General features: G+C 41.8%; 1 protein-coding gene across 3 annotated transcripts in view; it reads left to right on the top strand.

The window, feature by feature from the left end:
- Positions 1-20,577, top strand: part of GAB2 (GRB2 associated binding protein 2) — a 178,930-nt gene that overhangs the window by 135,216 nt on the left and 23,137 nt on the right. For all 3 annotated transcript variants that reach the window (XM_082343341.1, XM_082343342.1, XM_082343340.1), the window contains exon 3: positions 14,467-14,710. In XM_082343341.1, the coding sequence (XP_082199467.1) occupies positions 14,467-14,710 (244 nt within the window). The remainder of the gene's footprint in view (positions 1-14,466; positions 14,711-20,577) is intronic.

Raw genomic sequence — 20,577 nt, 5'->3', positions numbered from 1 at the left:
CTTTTGTTTATTTGTTGTTTTTTTGTCTACAGCTGGGTCTTGTCACCCTGAGAGTAGGCTTTGAGTTGGGACATGAACTCTGTAAAATCCCCACAGACACTTTTGCGTTGTCCTGGAACAGGCTTCAGCCCTGACCTGCAGCAAAGTCCAGACCCTCTGGAAGAGGAAAGGGAGACAGGGAGAAACCTGACCCTCTTCTTTTCATTCTAAGCCTTGATCCTCCTTCCTACTTTCCCTTATATACCAGACACTCCCCCACACCGTCCCAGCCAGCCAGCCAGCATAAAGTCTAATGTACCTGCCAAACCCACAGACTGTTAGAAATGAGAGTGTCTCATCCCAACTCCTCAACACCAGAAGCTTTGGATAGTTCCCCAGATGTCCCATGAGATGCTCCCCCTTTTTTGTTCTTTGAGTATTTCTAATTATCTCTAGTGAAGGAGGGTAATAAATTATTGTTGAATTGGTCCCAGACCAGATTCCAAAGCCCAATGTAACTCTAATTTTTGGCTAAAGGTAGAATCAGGACTTTGAATTCTGTGGTAAGGTCACCTTGGACCTCTGAAGCTCTTGATTATGATTAAACATCCAGTTGTGTACAGTTCTGCATAGGATTCTGAACTCTACAAAGGCCATTGGACTCTACCTTCAAGTTGAGGCCCACCCTGCACGCCAGCATGGAGTCAAGGCTCTGGGATTCTTCACCCTTTTTGCTCAGTTCTGACCCTCATCTTGTGTGCGAGATAAGGTCAGCCCTGGAACTTTGCCTACTTTTCCTATTCTTGAGTCATTTCCCTGTTAGACTGACTGTCGTATCGAATTCCACCTAGGACTAGACCCCATCCTGCTTTGATTTAGTCCCTCTCAGAGACCCCAGTCTTACCAAAATCCTTAAGCCAGTGGCTGGAGCCCCACCGCCCAGTGGCTGACTTCCGGGTGGCCAGTGGTCTGTCTGCCTGAATTTCTGAAGAAACTCCACTTCTGCTTTCCCTCAACAGCTTCCTCCTCCTTTCGGACTCAGCTGCCCCCATTTCTGGGTGAGGCCCAGTTTCCGTTTCTGTGTTCACTCATTCAGCACACTGAGTACCTGTTTTTGCCAGGTCCTGTTCTACGGTCACATGCCAGAGAAGAGAATAAGCCGCGGACCCGCTCTCAGTGACCTCATGAGCTCTGTCAAGTCCTCCAGTTTATGTTCTTTCTGCCAAACCACCCCTGGAACCCTTCTCAGTGACTGCCTGCCTCCTCTGTGTATAGTTCCAGGTCCTGGGGCCCTCAGTTTTCACCAAGTTTTGCTGCTTTTAACTGAACTGTGCCTGGCTATATGCCAAGATATAGCTAGCAGATAAAAAAATTTTTTTTCAATTTCTGAATTTAGTTTCAATATCAAGCCCCTATCTGGCTAGTCATAGAAATTAAAGTTCTAATCAACTTAGGTTAAAGCTGATCAATACAGGATTTTCTCAGTTACTTCAGGTTTCTCTCTGTCTTTTTTTATTTCCTCACATAAATGGAAATAAATACACCAGATATTTATTTTTTCCACCTCTTTATTGAAGTATAATTGACAAAACTGTATATATTTAAAGTGTACATCATGATGATTTGATATATGCAAACATTGTAAAATGATTACCACAATCAGGTTAATTAACACATCCACCACCTCAGAGTTCAGGTTTCTCTTGCTTTCTCCAAGTTTCCAGAAGCTTAGGGAACTGGAAATAGTTCACTGAGGCTAGAGCACAAAGTTTGGGAATGAGGGGAGATATGTGAGAGACCTGAGGATGAGAACATGACCCTTTTATCTTTCTGTCACCACATTAGTAGAGACACATAGTGGCTGCCCAGTGATGATTCAAATGAATGATTTAGTTATAGTGTTTGTTTATAACTTTGTAAATAGTTATAGTTATATAAAAATTACAGTTTAAAAAATTACAACTTATTTCCAAACGTTGTTTTGAGAAATTCACCGTTGAGGAGGGGAAAAAAAGAAGCTTCCAAAACATTCTAACCTTATTAACAGGACATAGAGTCTAAACTTCTATATATTGAAATAGTGGTATACAATGAAACAGAACAATTTTTAAAAAAGCAAAGAAAAATTCAAAATGGATGATGTTCTAGTCTGAAGAGGTAGGATATGAACTTTATTTTACGTATCTATCATTTATTTATTGTTTGCTTTTATTCCCCACCGCCTCACTTCTTTTGTGGATGAGGTCAGTGAACGAATTCTTCATGGCTGGTGAATCATAACAGCCAAAACACCCAGCCAAGACAGAGAAGGCAGTAGATTTCATAAACTGAGAAAATTCTAGAATATGAGATCTTGAAGGGCCCTTAGAGAGTGTTTTGTTCCAAACTCCTCAAATGACAGTGTCTGGAGGTCAAGAGAGGGGAGCTAATTTGCTCAAGAGCATACAGCTAACTGGCAAGGCTAGAATTGAAACCCAGGTTCCATCTTATACTTGTATGATGCGTGCGTGTGTGCGTGTGTGTGTATATACACACACACACACACACACACAGGCACACACACACGTACACACACACACCGGTTCAGGAGGTCAATTTAGTACAAAGAGCAAAGAGCATAGGTCTTGGAATCATAAATACATGAATCCACAACACTGATGAGTTCAGTCTTAACATGGTCTTAGGCAAGTCAGTTTACTTTTCTGAGCCTCAATTTCTGCATCAGTAAAATAGAAACAAGACATTCTTCACAATATTATTATGAAGATTATATAAGAATCCACTTAAAGCATGGTGTTTGGTACATGATAAGCACACATTAAATATCTGTCGAGTGAATGGCTAATAAATTGTTGCAGCCTTCTCTGTGATCTTCACAGCAGCCCTTTGAGTGTGTGTACCATGCTATTCTTATCTCCCCAAAACTGAAACATCCTAAATAACACTATCTCTATTTTCCCTGAACTTGGAAACATTCTTACTGTGTGTGATTAATATGTTTATCAGATAAACCTTGCTGACTTTCCTGATTTGAGATGCATTATACTTAAGTTATTGAGGTTCTCAAAAACAAAGGTGTTTCTTTAAATATACTACTACTAACAGTAAGAGATAATGTTTACATAGAGCTTACCATGTAGACGCAGTGTTCAAAGCATTTCACAGATCTTAACTCATATAATCTTATGAGGTAGATACCTAGCATTATTCCCATTTAACAGATGAAGAAACTGAGGCACAGAGAGGTTCAGTAACTTTCCCTAGTTCTTACAACTACTAAGTAAAGGACCTGGGATTCAAACCCAGACAGTATGGCTGCAGAATCCATGTTCTTAACTATTAACCCATACCCTGAAATTCTAGATATAGTTCCTTGCCTCACACTGTCACGATACCTGTTTAGGGTCTTCAGCATGTACATGAAGACCTGAGAAAGACTCACTGCTGTCTCTGCTCTTTTGTGATGACCTTCTCTGGCTTTGCCAAGAAGGTTTCCCAAGCTTGTCAACACAAGTCTATCATGTTATTCTCTTGTACCTTTTTTTTTTTTAATTTTATTTTATTTATTTATTTTTTTAAATTTATTTATTATTTATTTATTATTTTATTATTTTTGGCTGTGTTGGGTCTTCGTTTCTGTGCGAGGGCTTTCTCTAGTTGTGGCAAGCGGGGGCCACTCTTCATCGCGATGCACAGGCCTCTCACTATCGCAGCCTCTCTTGTTGCGGAGCATAGGCTCCAGACACGCAGGCTCAGTAGTTGTGGCTCACGGGCCTAGTTGCTCCGCGGCATGTGGGATCTTCCCAGACCAGGGCTCGAGCCCGTGTCCCCTGCATTGGCAGGCAGATTCTCAACCACTGCGCCACCAGGGAAGCCCTTTAATTTTATTTATTTATTTATTTATTTTTGGCTGTGTTGGGTCTTAGTTTCTGTGTGAGGGCTTTCTCTAGTTGCGGCGAGCGGGGGCCACTCTTCATCGCGGTGCGCGGGCCTCTCACTATCACGGCCTCTCTTGTTGCGGAGCACAGGCTCCAGACACGCAGGCTCAGTAGTTGTGGCCCACGGGCCCAGTTGCTCCACGGCATGTGGGATCTTCCCAGACCAGGGCTCGGACCTGTGTCCCCTGCATTGGCAGGCAGATTCTCAACCACTGTGCCACCAGGGAAGCCCCTCTTGTACCTTTTGATTCTATATGCTGACTAGCAACTAGCATGTTGTTTGTGCCCAAGGTGTGCTAAAATGAAAATAAATATGATTTCTTATAATAATATTCATGGGCTCTCCAAACTGGCTTTTCCTGTGATTCTTCTTCTTGATTATTCCAAAGCATAAGTTTGGGATTCACTGGTCTTGGTTTCAGCCCGCTTCTGTCTCCTTAGTGACCAGCTTAAGTTAGATACTAAGATTTTTGAGAGAGGACATGATTGTACAAACCAGTAGGAGAACTTGTAGTCTGGGGGCTGGCAAACTTTCTCTCTAAAGGGCCAGATAGTCAATATTTTAGCTTTACCACCTGAACATTCTTTGTCACAAGTACTCAACTTTACATATAAGCAACCATAAAGAGTATGCACATGAATAGGGGTAGAACTTTATTTATGAAATCAGGCTGTCGACCAGATATGACTTATGGTCCTTAGTTTGCCAACTCCTGTTCTAGTATAATAATATGCCTTGGCAGGCCTACTCAGATGCATGTACATATGGTCTTAGTGTGCTGGCCCTCCTAGGGATGTTAAAAAAACAACTCTCCCTTTTGGATCCCAGTGAAAAAAACCTAGGGTTGCTGAGGCATCAAGACACAAGGCTGGAAGATGAATAGGGAAGCTACAGGTATGAAGCCAGGAGATTGTTGTGACCCCAGGACTGGAGACAGTGGCTGAGAAAGAGCTGCCGACTGGAAGCTGAGTCCTGCCAGGCTCTCTGCCTGCAGTCCTCTACTCAGCAGCCAAAGGCCAGTTGAATCCATTTGCATGCTCTGGTACCAGTCCTGCCTCTAATCAAACCCTGAAGGTCTGCAAATGCAGTTCACACACCAGGTTACCCCAGTGATGGAGTGCTAAGGGAGAAGTTCCCTTTGTGGAGCACTGATATACAGACACTATGGCATTCCTTGACTCTCTAGGATAACGCTGCAGGTAGCTATTTGTAAAAATTTTACAAATTAGGGCACAGATTTGGATACCATTCCTAGGTTCCACAGCAAAACACTCAGATTCAGATTTCAAAATCCACATTCCTTTCCCCAAACCACACTGTCTCTCCTACAGCCACAGTTCTGGGTCACGTAATGCTGTGGATCTCATAATTCCCTAGGCAAGCTGGAGCTCTTAGAATCCCAGGCTCACTATCCAGACTAGAGCAGTATCAGGGATTGTTCTTGTGATTATTGCCACTGGTAATGATTCTTGATAAACTCCCATCATTGTAATGTCTGACACTTGTGTTTCACGCTGGTAGCCAGTTGTCTCTTAGTGAAAGTCACTGTGAAAGGAAGGGGAAGCTTACCTCTTATGAAGTTGGTTAGCTTAAAAAATACAGTGATATAGTTTCGATATTTTTGTGGAAAAGTCACAAGGGTCAGATGCATCATTGACATGTGAGCTTATGGTGCCCACTAGATGGATTGATTCCCATGGGAATACTAATGAGTCCCCAAAGTTCCTTGAGGGAAGGGAGAAGTGCTGCCCCAAGTATAAATTTGCTCTTCCCAACTGCAGTATAAGCTCATAGAGCAAGGACAAGATCCACTCTTTTTGACAGGCCTGAAGCTCTTAGCAGAGTGCCCACGGTCAGTACTCATGACCCTAAGTTAACAACAAGAGTGCTTCATTCCAATTATGGATTGACTCTTTGAGGGGGACACGCAGTCAACCGAAGCCCCTCTCAAAGGAGCAGCAGTAAGGTCTGTCACAGCTGAGGTGTGCTCTCCGTGTGGCAGGTGAGATAAGAACAAAGCTGACCTGTCCGACGTGACCTGGACAATGAAGCGTGGCTAAATATAGACCAGCTGTCCAAAACCAGAAACACACACAACTCAGACAGCCTTGCTAAGTAAGTGGTAACAGTTCCTCACACCCTGAACAGCAGCTTACATTCAGATCCTGGAGCTCTTCATTCCTTCTTCTGACACAAAGAGGAAAGATTCTGACAAAACTTACCGCCGTGGTATGTTTATTGAGCACCTTGTTCTAATCTGGACGTTTAGTAGACACACAGCCTTGTGCTGAACACCGCCAGAGAAACAGATGGTCTAGGTCCTGACTCCTAACAGCTCACAGTCTGTTTTGTATGAGAGATTTGTGAATTCCCAGCATAAAGTAAAAAGCAAAATAAAGTACGATAAAAGGTTTAGAGGAAGGCATAATTAGTTCTCACCAGAGACCTTATAGAAAGCATGGCATTTGCTGTGGACCTTAGTTTCCCATCTCTGAAATGAGATGCCGCAGGGCAAGGAAGGTTATGTAAGGACATGTGACCAGAGACTGTGTGACATGCCTGCGAGCTGCAGCCACTCACTGTCTTTGCCCTGTGCCCCTTCACAGGATTGATTTCAGCTAAAGTAGACCAAGAGATCATATCCATCAAGGTCAGGCTGCTGTGACTTGGCTCTTGGATCTCTGAGATGGTGTTTTTTCCCAGATCCTTCCTCAGAAGGGGAGTGGGGAGGCCTGGTCCCTGAAAGGTCTCACGGGGTCTCATGTTACTGCCTCTCTGCCTCCCCTTTTTTCTTCCTCTGTTTTATAGTTTTTATAAACACTAGAAGACTTATATTTTTGAACTTGGGGAATTATTTATACTAGTCTTTAGTAGTTTGATCCAGCAAATGTTTACTTACCATGCAAATATGAGTAACATTATAAACTCATGACAAAATAGCAATCCCACTGGCCAGTGTCCTGGTGGTCAGATCTCCTGACTTGATTACCCCCCCCCCATAGAGAATATATCTTCATTCACATTGATACATCTTTCTACTGGTACAGCAGAAGGACCCCTGGACTAAAAGATCTGAGTCTTAATTTCAGGGTTTACATCTGATCCACTGTGTGGCCTTGGACAAGTAGCCTCACCTTTCTGGACCACGGTTTCTCCAACTGTAAATGAGAGATTTGGGGGTGAGTAGGGAGGGCAGTGGTGATAACGATTGGACCCTACGTTCCCCTCCAGTTACCATATTATGTGAGGTATTGTATAAAGTGAAGACATTTTGTGTTTGATCCTAAATGTATGAATAAATTCTCTAGTAATGATGTGTGCCAGAGGATTTTGAGGATTATTCCTTTTTAAATCATTTTAGGCTTGTGATTGTGAGTTAAAATGACCTGGAGCTATTGATCCAATTTTGCACTCAGCCAATCTGTCAGCAGGTTTTTGTTTTTAGAATTCTCCACCCATCTGATTCTTGCTTTTCAATTAGCTTTCTCCAGGGGACCACTCATCGCATAAAATCCGACACCATTGTTTTCAAAATTCTTTCATTAATCATCTTCTCCCCAGTTAGAACCCTCAGAATTTTACCACCTTTCTACTTCTAGGAATAAATGATATAATATAACAATTGGCAACCAACAACCACTTACTTAGTATTTAATAGTTACTATTTACCCATATTTCACCTCATTGAATCCTCAAAAGAACCCTGTAAGGTGGGTGTTCTCTTTGGCATTTGACAGCATGGGAGAGGAGATGTAGAGAGAGATTAAAAGTTTTTCCCAAGGCCCTGTGGCAAAGTAGTTTTAGAACCTGGACTCCCACGTTTCTGAACCACGTCAGGCTCTTTCTCTTGCTCACTGTTCCTTTGGAGTCGGCTGTGGACAAATGATAAGGAGGGCCAGGAAGAACATGGATGGTTTCCAATTTAGAATTTTGATGATACCAAGAAAGATTTTGGGAAGAATTTGTTCTTTCATTTGGCTTTCAGAGCTTGCTTTGCCCTTGATTTTTCAGTTGACCCCAGCCCTTCTACCTCTGCTCCAGAATGAAGAACCAGAGATTGTTAAAAACCAAGCCAGTGGATCTGAATCTAAATGTGTAAATATAACTCATTAGGTCTTACATGGAGCAGCTCTCGTAAGTTTCCCAAAGATGACTTTGATGTGTATCCCTGGTCTAATCCAAGTTCTTCCTTTTACAAATAAAGAAAACAGGGCCCAGAAAGGTGAAATGACGTATCGAAGGTCACACAGCCAGTTGGCAGCAGACCTGGACCTAGACCCTCATTCTGTTATTTGACTCTGCCTCCCATAAAGCTAATACCATTCACCTCATAGGGATTGTGTAGGAACTCTTTTCTCTACATGGGTGAGAATAATTGGCTTTGAAGACAATGAGATCTCTTTCAGATCTAGGCTCTGCCGCTTTCTAAATGTGTGACCCCAGAGCTCACTATTAACTTCTCTGAGCTTCAGTTTCTCCATCCCCCCAAAAAACAAAACAAAAAAACAATGGAGGTAATAATATCTACCTCACGGGGTAGACCAGAGACACATAGTAGGTGCTCAGTAAATGGCAGCTGTGATTATTGTAGTCAGTATTGTCCTTTTTGTTCTTATTAGTCCACGTATAACATCTATACAAGGTATAGTTGTGACTTGGAAAGAAATTCCATACCTCTTGGCCAATTTCAGGGTCTCAGCCGGTTCCATGTGTACTCTAGGAATAGGAGCAGTAAGAATGGTGGGGTGCTGTGCTAAATGCTTTGTATAAATGACCTCCAGTCCTTGCAGCAGCCCTGCAAAGTATGTATTCTCCCTATTGAACAAGTGAGGATCTAAGAGGTTTATGTAACCTGTCCAAGACCAGAGCCAGGAGTTAGCAGAGCCAGGCTTTGAATCCAGCCTGGGCGCCAGCATGAACTTTGGTCTACCATTTTACGGGTTCTGAGACCCACTGAGGCTTGGGGTGGGGATTTGGGGGGGAAAGGATAAAGATTAAAAGGGCATTGAGATAAGGGAACCAGTCATTATTTGGCCAGTCATCTTTTCCAGAAGCTCCCGCCAACCACCCCTTTCCTGCTCCTGTTATCACTAGCTAGTGGATGGCTGGGCTGGGCTGGGCTGGCCTGGGCTGGGCTCCTCTACTGAAATCCTTCAGAGCTTTCCTGTTCTAGAGTTTTGCAAGAAGGTGGGAGGAGTGTTTTTATGCTGGGCAGGCTTCCCAGGGGTGATTGTGGAAAGGAAGGGGAGTGATTTTGTAGGGCCCTAAAAAGAAGCCAGGAAGAAGAGGAAAAAATAAAACCCTGCTGAAAAGAAAACAAATTGACTCAGGCATTTTCTGGCATTATCTTTCGTCTAGACTTGGAGATCGAAGCTCAGGCCAGAAGTCTGGAAATGTCCATTTTCTTCTTGCTGTATAACTGACCTTCCTAATGACCCAAGACACATCATTACAACAGCCTTACAGCCATATACCAAAAACAGCCCAGCCACGTATTGTCTAATGTTTCCTTTATCTTTACCATTCTTTCCTTTCCTCAAAAGGTACCCAGGCAATAACAACAAATCCTATGAATAATTATATGAGTGCATGTATTTGTTTTCACATCCTTATCTCATTCGCCCTTTACAACAGCCCAGTAAGATAGACAAGCAGGCCAGGGATTATCCTCCCATTTTGACAGGTAAGCAGCTAAAGCTCAGAGAGAGACCTGTCCATGATCTCACAGCTAGTTAACAGCAGAGCTGGAAATGGATCCCTGGGCTCCTGACTCCTGTCCTGTACATGAGGTCCACACACTGTGAGGTGGAATTTCAACCTGCTTGAGTCTTTTCACCCCAAACCATGAATGCTTGCCTTTTGTTTAGCTGAACTTCCCACTGCCTTGCTATGATTATGGGGTGAAACCCTCAGCAGTGGGGTTGGAGGAGTTATAGGGAACTGAAGGTAGGAAGGGGAGAATGTCTCTTACTCAAGGGAGTTTAGTAAGGGCTCGGTATTTACTGAGTGTTCAGTTTTCTCTTCGGAGAAGAAATAAAGAAAAACTAAAGGTCAGATGAATTTAACTGGATGACTGTTAATCTCTTGCATATACTTTACACTTCATACTTTGCAAAGGGCTTATGCATGTGTGTGTGTGTTTTAATTCACACACCATATATCACTCAGTTAAAGTGTACAAGTCAATGTTTTTAGTATATTCACAGGGCTGTGCAACCGCCATCACAGTCTAATTTGGGAACATTTTTATGACCCCGAAAAGAAACCTTATACCCAGTAGTAGTCACTTCCCATTCCCCATCCTCACCCCAGCCGTAAGCAACCACTAATCTACTTTCTGTCTCTATATATTTACCACTTCTAGGCATTTCGTATAATTGGAGCCTAGCTTCTTTTCACTTAGCACAGTACTTTCAAGGTTTGTACATGTTGTAACATGTATTTGTGCTTTATTCTTTTTACTGCTGAATATTCCATTATACGCTATGCCACATTTTCTTTATCGATCAGCTTATATGCATTTGGATTGTTTCCACTTTTGGCTATTCTAAGTAATGCTGCTGTGAAAATTTGTTTACAAGTTTTTGTGTAGATGTATGTTTTCATTTCTCTTGGGTATATACCTAGAAGTGGAATTGCTGGGTCATATGGTGACTCTGTGTTTAACTTTTTGAGGAACTGTCAAACTGTGTGTGTGTTTATAAATTTACTGAGATGTATTTCCCATACCATGAAATTCACCCTTTTAAAGTATATAGTTCAGTGGGTTTAGTATTTCCCACGGTTGTGCAACCATCACCAGTCTAATTTTAGAAAATTTTCATCAACCCAAAAAGAAATACCATTCTCATTAGCAGTCACTTTCCATTACTGCTCCCCACCCCAGGCAACCACTAGTCTACTTGCTGTCTTTGGATTTTCCTATTCTAGACATTTCACATAAATAAAGTCATGTAATCTATAGTCTTTTATCACTAGTTTTTTTCTCTTAGCATAGTGTTTTGGAGATTCATCCATATTGTAGCATGTATTAGTATTTCATTCACTTATATGGCTGAATAGTATTCCATTGTATGGGTATGTCACCTTTTGTTTATCCAATCTCTACCTCTTTCATCCCCTTCCTGTATGTCTTTGTCTCTGTTTTCTTATAAGGACACCAGTCATTGAAGTAGGTTCCATGCTAATCCAGTATGACCTCATTTTAATGAATTACATCTGCAAAGGTGCTGTTTTCAAATAAGGTCACATTCTGAGGTTCCATGAATTCTGGAGTGACACTGTTCAAGCCAGTAAAGGTACCAAGGAATCATCACATGAATTCAGGTAGAAGTCTTTTAAAATTGCAAGCTGAGGTAGGCTTTTGGCAAGATTTAGTGCCCAAACAGCTTTGAAAGAACTTTTCTGGGACTGCAGACCATTATGGAGCTAACTGGCTTCATAGACATGGCTTTATGTCAGAAGGGTGGAATTCCAAGTGTCTGTGGGCCCAACTCATGCTAACCCTTACTTCATCTTATTGACAGACCTCAAAAACCTCTCTGATTTTGACCACAAGAAACAAACATATGTGGATTTTTATGCCAGGGAAAATTCTTTTATTCTTTCAACAATGAATTCAATGTAATGAATACCCACTATGTGCTGGGACTGTTCTAGGCACGGAGATACAGAAGTGACTAGAACACATTTTGAGTACCTACAACCTGCAGTGCTTTCTTGACCCTCTCTGCACTTCATCCTCATAAAACCACCCTATGTCAATTTGTAAATAAGGAAACTGAGACTCAGGTGAAACTTCTCTAGCTCTGTGAGTAAACAGACTGGGTCACAGATTTGAATCCATAGCCTGAGCTGGAGGCAGAGGGCCCTAGAGCTGAGGATAGGTCGCTCTTCCTTTATACAGACCCACAAGCATTCAACATAGGGGACATGAAGGATGAATTGCGTGACAAGGCAGGATAAGTAGGTTGTGACAAAATGGCTATTCTTGTCAGATTGGGGAACCTGGACTTTATTCTGAAGGTAATGAGGAATCAGTGGATGTTACTGAGGGAGTATGACTTATTATGCTATATGTACTTCATGTGTTTAATCAACACATGATTATGGAGTTGTGTCACAGACTGGGCTTCATTCTAGGGATAAAACTGTTACAAGAGAGACGGTATCTCTGGCCTTACTGAGTTGATAGCCTAATGTATGGAGTGATGAGAAAGAGGTTGGTGTTTTCCTGAAATTCTGTTTGAAACACAAGGAAGTACAGGTGGGAAACAAGATTGAAGAAATAAACAGGAAAGTGGTTTTTAAAAGAGAGAGCTTTGTAAGTCATCTTGAGGATAACAGGGATCCACTGACGAATTTTAAGCAAGGCAGTGACATAATGACATGACGTGGTTGCTGAGAAACAGGGAAGAGTCATAGATAATGCCTAGGTTTCTGGCTTGGGGAACTGATTGGATGGTGATGTTGATGTACTTCACTGAGATAGAGAACGCAGGAGGAGGAGTTCCATTTAGCTTGTTGAGCTTGACCTGCTTGTGGGACAGCTGAATGGAGACACTCAGTAGATGGGCGTGGGGGGTGGGGGGGATATAAGACAGGGAGCCCAGGAGAGAGAACTGAGCTAGAGATTCAGATTTGCGAGTTGTTATCACATAGCTGAAGCTGTGAGAGTGGACAGGATACCCCCGGAGAGTCTCCAGAGTGAGAGTGAGGTCATAGGAGGGTCTGGGGCAGAACCCTGAAGAAAGCCCCCATTGAAGGGCTGGGCAGAGGAAGAGGAGTCCAGAAGACCACAGATAGTGTAGAATGCACCAGAGGTTTCCCTTGCACCTTCCCTATGTTTCCTCAGGCAGCAGCTTGGGCTGATCCCCCAGCGCTGGGCCTTCTCTGTCCCCCAGCATAAACCCTCTCCTCTGCCACTAGAGAGTTCATCTTGCAGGTCTAATGGAGTAATGAAGCCATTTATTCTGTTAACAAACATCCAGTTCACTAGGAGACCTGTAATGGGAATTCATTTTGGAGGTCAATACAGCTGTCAATGGAACAGTTTTTCCCCAGAGGCCTGTGGCTTTTCCTGCTGTACGCTGGCAGAAGTTGTCTTGCCCAGCAGCCGAAGAGACTGGAGAGTCATTAATGCTGTAGAGCATCCATGAGCTGGTGATCCTGCCCAGGGCCTTGAGAAGGGTACTAAAATAGGTCAGATAACAGGGAGTGGAAGCAGAACTATGTCCCCTCTGAAGTGCTTTGAATACCCATAGAAAGCCACCATCATCACCACTAAAACATTACCTCCCACTAGCTATCACATTGCCAGAACTTACATCTTTAAATCTTTCTTTTGAACAAAAAGTTTCACTGTTAGAATTATTGTATGCTGAATGAATGTTTTTGCTTATTCTACAAAGACAGACTCGGAACTTTGTATGTACCTGGGCTTTATTAGGTAAATGCTGGCACTGTAGAGGTAACATCATCAGTCACTGTTCTTAGAAACCCATGGGCCAGGCAAGGAAGCAGGGTGACAGTGGATATAATGAAGCCTGGGCCACGTGCTGTTAGCACCCAGAAGAATGGCCAAGTCCACGAAGGTTTCAGAGAGAATGTGATATCCGTGTAGGGTCTTAAAGTCTGTGTGTGAGTGCCAGAGGAGAAGAAGTGAAATCCAGGTAGAAGGAACAGCATAGGCCAAAACAAAGAATCATAAAAGGGGCTGGTGCATTCACAGACTGATGAAGCTTTCATATGCCTGGAGTATGGGAGGAGGGAAGCAGGAAATAGGTCAGACTGTGAAAGGCCTTGTATGTTGTGCTAAGGAATTTGGACTAAGCTTAGAGAGCCAGCCAAATGAATAATGCCCTTGGCTGGGGGTATTACACTCTAAACTATTATCTGTCTTTAATACCTCGCTTCCTTTCTAACACAACAGACGAGAGTTTAAGATAAGTGTTAAGAGAAAAAAGACCAATAGATGGAGAGTGGTGAGTACAAGATGTGGGGAACATCGTCCTCGGAGGACTTGCAAGGGCAGGCGGGAGGAGCTGGGACCAGTCTTAAGGTACCGTTCCAGTTACATGTGCTTTTGTCATTAGTACAGTAACACACAGTCCAGGGACTCAGTAAATAAGTCTTCAGGAAGCAAAGCTTCATTTAACAAAGCCAGCTTAGCTTTGAGGGAGGTGATGACAGCAGGAGCCACCAAAGAGAGGGAAGGCAGTGGCACTCACCGCCCCAGAGGCTGGCCTTGCTCGAGAGCCAGAGTCGCACTGCTGGACCTCGAGTAGGCACACCTTCTGGAAGTGGCGCAGATACTGCCCAGGCTGTGATAGGGAGTCGCCTCCAGGAGCAGTACGGAGGTCCAGAGCCTGGAAGCCACAGCCCTGCTCTCTGGGAGGGCAGAGCCGGGGCAGGTGCATGGGGAAGAGAATGCTGCTGCTGGACCATTGCCTCTGCTCTTAGTATTTTCTCTTCGTCTGACAACCCAGTTTGGGATAAGGACACCTTCCCTTCCTTTACCGTTCACAGAGCTCTTTCCCCTTTTCACAGACTCCCTGAGGAACATTTCCTCAGCCAGTCACGGCCCCCGCTCTTCTCCAGCTGAGCTCAGCAGCTCCAATCAGCACCTTCTCCGAGAACGAAAATCCTCAGCCCCGTCGCACTCCAGCCAGCCAACCTTGTTCACCTTTGAACCCCCGGTGTCGAACCACGTGCAGCCTGCCTTGTCCACCAGTGCACCTCAGGAGTATCTCTACTTGCACCAGTGCATAAGCCGGAGAGCAGAAAACGCAAGGTAGGCAAGGGGTAGTTGGTTGAGCAACCACTCGCAGGGCCTAGTACTTTTCAGCCTCTGCTTTTTAATTTTAAATACGTAAGAGTAAACTATTTTATCTTTCCAGGTGGGCAAATATATAATTATAAAACAAAACATCATTGTTTTTTCTTAGGCAACCTTCACATTTTATTGGTATCATCTACGTTGCTATACAATGATAATTGGATTCCAAAGAAGCCTCCCATGATCAAAAATCATGCTGTACAAATTTTTGGTTTAATTTGAAAAAAAGGCATTAGGAACTAGAGTTTCAGAATTGAAAAAAACAAAGTCAGTGCACTTGTTGGCCCTAAGAGTGTAACTATAAAACCTTAACGTGTTGAACAAATCCTTATCTCACTTTTGCTCTAGAGCTACAGTTCCATATGGCGTCCACTCTCCACATGTGGCTATTTAACTTTGAATCAGTTAAAATTAAATACAATTTAAAATTAAGTTCCTCAGTTATACTAGCCATATCTCAAGTACTCAGTAGTCACACATATCTAGTGGATACCATACTGGGTAATACAGATATAAAACATTTTCATCATCACAAAAAGTTCTACAGCAAGGACTCCCTGCTCTGGAATAAGTTTTTGTTTTTCTAACACCATCAACTCTAACAGGTACAGAGCCTGTATATATTTTTATTACCTTTTATTCCCATTATTAGGGTAAACAAAAGTGCAGAGCTGGTGGGCTTTGCCAGAGCTGGTTCCCAATTCTACCATGGCCAGCAGATTGTAAATCATGTTCCTTAATGAATTAATTTAGAAATATCTAATTTGTGTTATGAAAACTAAGGCAATTAGAGAACTGGCTGTATTAATAAATCATGTCACAGAGTATTTTCATGCATAATCTCACTTAAACCAGTTAAACACACTGAGAGATCGCCAGGGTAGATCATTTATCTCCATTTCATGGATGAAGAAACTGAGACTCACAACTAATAAATGACAGAGATAGGACTAGAACCCAGGTTTCTCCTTTCTGGTCCTGTATTCTTTTCTCTACACTGTGCTGTTCTGGTTATGGTTTTCTGAGTCATTTTCATGCAACAGAACCTCCCAACACTGAATTTTAAGTCTGCCTGAAAAACCCATTTTCCTGAAGCAGCGTTGATTCACTTGTGAACTTTCACTAGTTCAATCAACTTCCATCAACATACACATGAAGGGCTGAGTTCTAAAAAGGTAGAATGAATTAACCAAGATCACTGAACTAGTTAGTACCTGATTCTCCTGAACCACAGACCAGAGACAGTATAGTAGAATGAAAAGTATTTTACAGAGTGAAAAGTATTTTGCAGTCAGTCAGTTATGGGTTCAAATTCAGGTTTGGCCACCTCTTTGTGACCTTGGACCACATATTGAGCCTTTTTGACCTTCAATTTCCTTATCTGCAGAGTGGAAATAATTAATTCAAAGGCTTACTTAACGAGCATAAAATGGCAAAATACACCTAAGGTAGCCAGGAGGTAGGAGGTGCTCAGGCCATATTGCCAGATGCTCTCCTGTGCCGCCTCCCCTTCTACTACATGTAGGATTGCCTGGCAGTAGAGAATGCGAGGTCTTACAGTCATAATTCTAGTGAAAGACAGAGCACTTTATATTAGTGCCTCTCGAACATTAATGTGCATACGAAATACCTGAGGATCTTGCTGAAATGCTGATTCTGATTCACTGGGCCTGGGGTGGGTCCTGAGAGCCTGCCTTTCTGCAAAACTGCAGATGATGTCAGTGCAGACTGCAGATCATACTTTAAGTGGAAGGCTTTATATAGTATTAACAACTGCCACCACCTCCAGTCCCATGATACTGCTAAAGCAACAGTGAACACATATATAAATGTCTCTGCTTAAATTAGCAGCTGGGGCCCACTCTCTGTACCCTCACCTCCTCTGTAAAACCTCTTTTAAATCTTCCTAGCTGGAATTCATTTTTCTCTGAATTCCCATAGCAGTTTTTGATGATCTTTCTCACAGCATTTGGAACTTTCTACCTCATAATATGGATTTTTATATTAATATGTTACTGTCCTTTGGGGCAGGACTCAGGGCACATAATAGGTGCATAATAAATATTTGAACAAATCTGTGTTATGGAGGTAGCATAATAGATGAGACAGAATTTATCTACAGCTGGGGAAGCAGCTTAATTGTGGGGCCTTGATCACGTTGTGCTTTTCTCTGTGTCTTTGTTTTTACTTGTGTGGGTGTGGGAGCGAGAGGGTGATGAGCAGGATCTCAGGGAGATTTTAAAAAATAGTAAGTTCAAACAGTGTTTCTAGAATTCCAAGCAGGAAAGGAGGGCGGGAAGGAAGTTTTCTTCAGTCTAGAAGGATTATGTAGTTCCTGGTAATGGTGGAGTAGCATGCATGATACTAAACATACTGTAACAGTTATAAACTCTGGACAAAACATTTTAAAATCCTGTTCAAAGGCACTGAAGAGCAATCAAAAAGCAGGACTGATTTGACTCTTAAAACAAGGGACTGGGCTTCCCTGGTGGCGCAGTGGTTGAGAATCTGCCTGCCAATGCAGGGGACATGGGTTCGAGCCCTGGTCTGGGAAGATCCCACATGCCGCGGAGCAACTAGGCCCGTGAGCCACAATTACTGAGCCTGCGCATCTGGAGCCTGTGCTCCCCAACAAGAGAGACTGCGATAATGAGAGGCCCGTGCACCGCGATGAAGAGTGACCCCCGCTTGCCACAACTGGAGAAAGCCCTCGCACAGAAACGAAGACCCAACACAGCCATAAATAAATAAATAAATAAATAAATAAATAAACCCAAAAAGTTAAACAAAACAAAACAAGGGACCAAAAACACAACAAAAAAAAGGGACCCACGTTTAGCGAGATTGAATTTACATGGCTTTTCCTATGAAGGAAATTTCTATAACATATCATCCCAAATATTCAGTATACAATGAGAAATTGCTGGACATCTGAAGAAACTGTAAAAGTTGACCTATAGTCCTAGAGAACTCAGGTCATAGAAACAAGTTAAAATCAACCCAGTTTTTGGAGCTAGCATACAAAGACTTTAAAATAGTTGTGTTACTTGCTTTAATCTATGGTGAGAAGAGGGGGTGGATAATGAGTAAAGAGATGGTGAAATTTAGGAAAGAGATAGAAACTTTGAAAAAGAACTTAGGAGTTCCAGTTCTGCTATGGTGGCAGAAGCCACCATAGGCTTCTATCCCTCCCACTAATTACAGATAAAAACTCTGGACAAAATATAATTACCCAAAGACTCTGTAAAGTAAAAGAAAGGAAGCAGATTATGGAGGAGAGCAAAACTTGGAGATGTGAGTACACAGGTAAATTTTCTGTCTCTGGTGGATTTGTCCTGAGAGTGGGCTCCATCACAAAGCAGCACAGTGGGGCACACTGCTGAAACTCTAATAGAAACCTCATCTTTCTGGTTAGAGGAACCAGAAAATGAGCCCTTTGGGGACTGGAAAGGAGTGGAGTATCCCAGTGTGGAGGGAGCTAGTGAAGGGATTTCCTAATTCTGGGTATAAACCCACACAAGTCTCAGGCTCACCTTGAGCTACCCATGTGTGGGACAGACTCAAATCAGCATAACAAGAGCTTTGTGAACTAAACTGAGATTTTCACTACCACACACAGAGGAGAAACAGAAGTTACAGGTTGAACCTGACCATATTAATTGCCTGCAAAAACAAAAACAACATTCTGCAGAGGATGATAAAAGAACCCAGAGTCTACACAACATAGTATCACAACATTCAGAATATAATCCAAAATTTCTCAGCCTACAGAGAGCCAGCAAACTAATTCTCATGGGAGAGCACAGATGCCAACCCCAATATACCAAATGTTGAAACTACTACACACAGATTTAAAAGCCCATTTTATAACAGTATTCCATATGATAAAGGAAAACACACTTGAAATTAATGGAAAGAAAAAGAAACTCTTTTCAACCCAGAAGTCTATATTCTGCAAAAGTATTCCTTCAGGAATGAAAACAAAATTAAGACACTCTCAGATGAAAGGGAAATAAGAGAATTTCCAAGAGATCTGATTTAAAGAAATAATAAGACTAAAGCAAAGAAGTACCAGAAGGAAACTAAGATCAGGAGCGAAGAAAGAGCAGCAGAAATAGTAAATATCTGCATAATTATAAAAGACTATTTTTTCCCTCGTAGGTTTAAAATATGTATGAGTGCTGAAAGCAAATATTAAACATTATCTAGTAGGGTTTTTATCTGTTTTTATTTCTCTTCAACCTGAAGAGCTTCCTTTACCATTTCTTGCCATGTGAGTCCCTGGTAACAGATTTTCCCAGCTTTCATTTATGTGGAAATACCTTTATTTCACCTTTATTTTTTAGAGATATTTTTGCTGGGTATAAAATTCTGGAATGATGGTTTTATTTTGGCATTCTAAAGGATGCCATTCTATAGTCTTCTGACCTTCATTGTTTCTGATGAGAGGTCAGCTGTTCTTTTTATTCTTATTCTCCTGTATGTAATGTATCTTTCTTCCTCTGAATGATTTTTTTTCTCTTTTTTTAAAAAAAAATTGTGGTAAAATACACATAATGTAAAATGTACCATCTTAACCATTTTTAAGTGTACAGTTCAGTAGTATTAAGTGCTTTCACATTGTTATGCAACCAATCTCTAGAACGCTTTTCATCTCTCAAAATTTAAACTCTCCACTCTTAAACAACTCCTGATTTCACCTTCCCCCTAGCCCCTGACAACCTCCATTCTACTTATCTGTATGAATTTGACTTCTCTAGGTAACTCATTTAAGTGGAATCATACAATAGTTGTCTTTTTATGCAGTCCTCAAGGTTCATCTGCATTGTGGCATGTGTCAGGATTTTCTTCCTTTTTTAGGCTGAATAAATATTTCATTACATGTATATTCCACATTTTGTTTATCTGTTCATCCATTGTTAGACCCTTGGGTTACTTCCACCTTTTGGCTATTGTGAATAATGCTGCTGTGAACATGGGTTTATAAATACTCTGCAGGACTCTGCTTTCAGTTATTTGAGGTATATACCCAGAAGTAGAATTGCTGGGTCATATGGTAATTCTATTGTCACTTTTTGAGGAATTGCCATACTGTTTTCCATAGTGATTACACCATTTTACAACAGTGCACAAGGGTTCTAGTTTCTCCACCTTCTTGCCAACACTTGTTATTTTCTGGTCTCTTGATAGTAGCCATCCTAATGGGTGTGAGGTAGCATCTCATTGTAGTTTTCATTTGCATTTCCCTAATGATCAGTGATATTCAGCATCTTTTCAGGTATTTGTTGCCAACTGGTATATCATTTTTGGAGAAATGTCTACTCAGGTCCTTTGCCCATTTATTATCAGATTCTTTTGTTATTGTTGAGTTGTAAAAGTTCTTTATATATTGTGGACATTAACCCCTTATGAGATACATGATTTGCAAATATTTCCCCCATTCTAAAGACTGCCTTTTCACTCTGTTGATTGTGTCCTTTGATGTACAGAAATGGTTTTAATTTTGATGTAATCCAATTTATCTCTTTTTACTTTTGTCACCTGTGTTTTTTATTTCGTACATAAGAAATCATGGCCAAATCCAATTTCAAGAAGATTTTCCCCTGTTGTCTTCTAAGAGTTTTATTGTTTTAGCTCTTACATTTAGGTCGTTGATCCATTTTGCATTAAGTTTTGCATAAAGTTTTGCATACGGTACAAGGTAAAGATCCAACTTCATTTTTCTGCATGTGTATATCTGATTTTCCCAAAACTGTTTGTTGAAAAGACTGTACTTTGCTGTGGGAAAGATCTTTCCCATGGTCTTAGCATCTTTATTGAAA

Source organism: Balaenoptera borealis (assembly GCF_965194805.1).
Source record: "Balaenoptera borealis genome assembly, chromosome: 11".
Taxonomy (NCBI): domain Eukaryota; kingdom Metazoa; phylum Chordata; class Mammalia; order Artiodactyla; family Balaenopteridae; genus Balaenoptera; species Balaenoptera borealis.
This window is presented reverse-complemented; position numbering and strand designations above follow the sequence as displayed.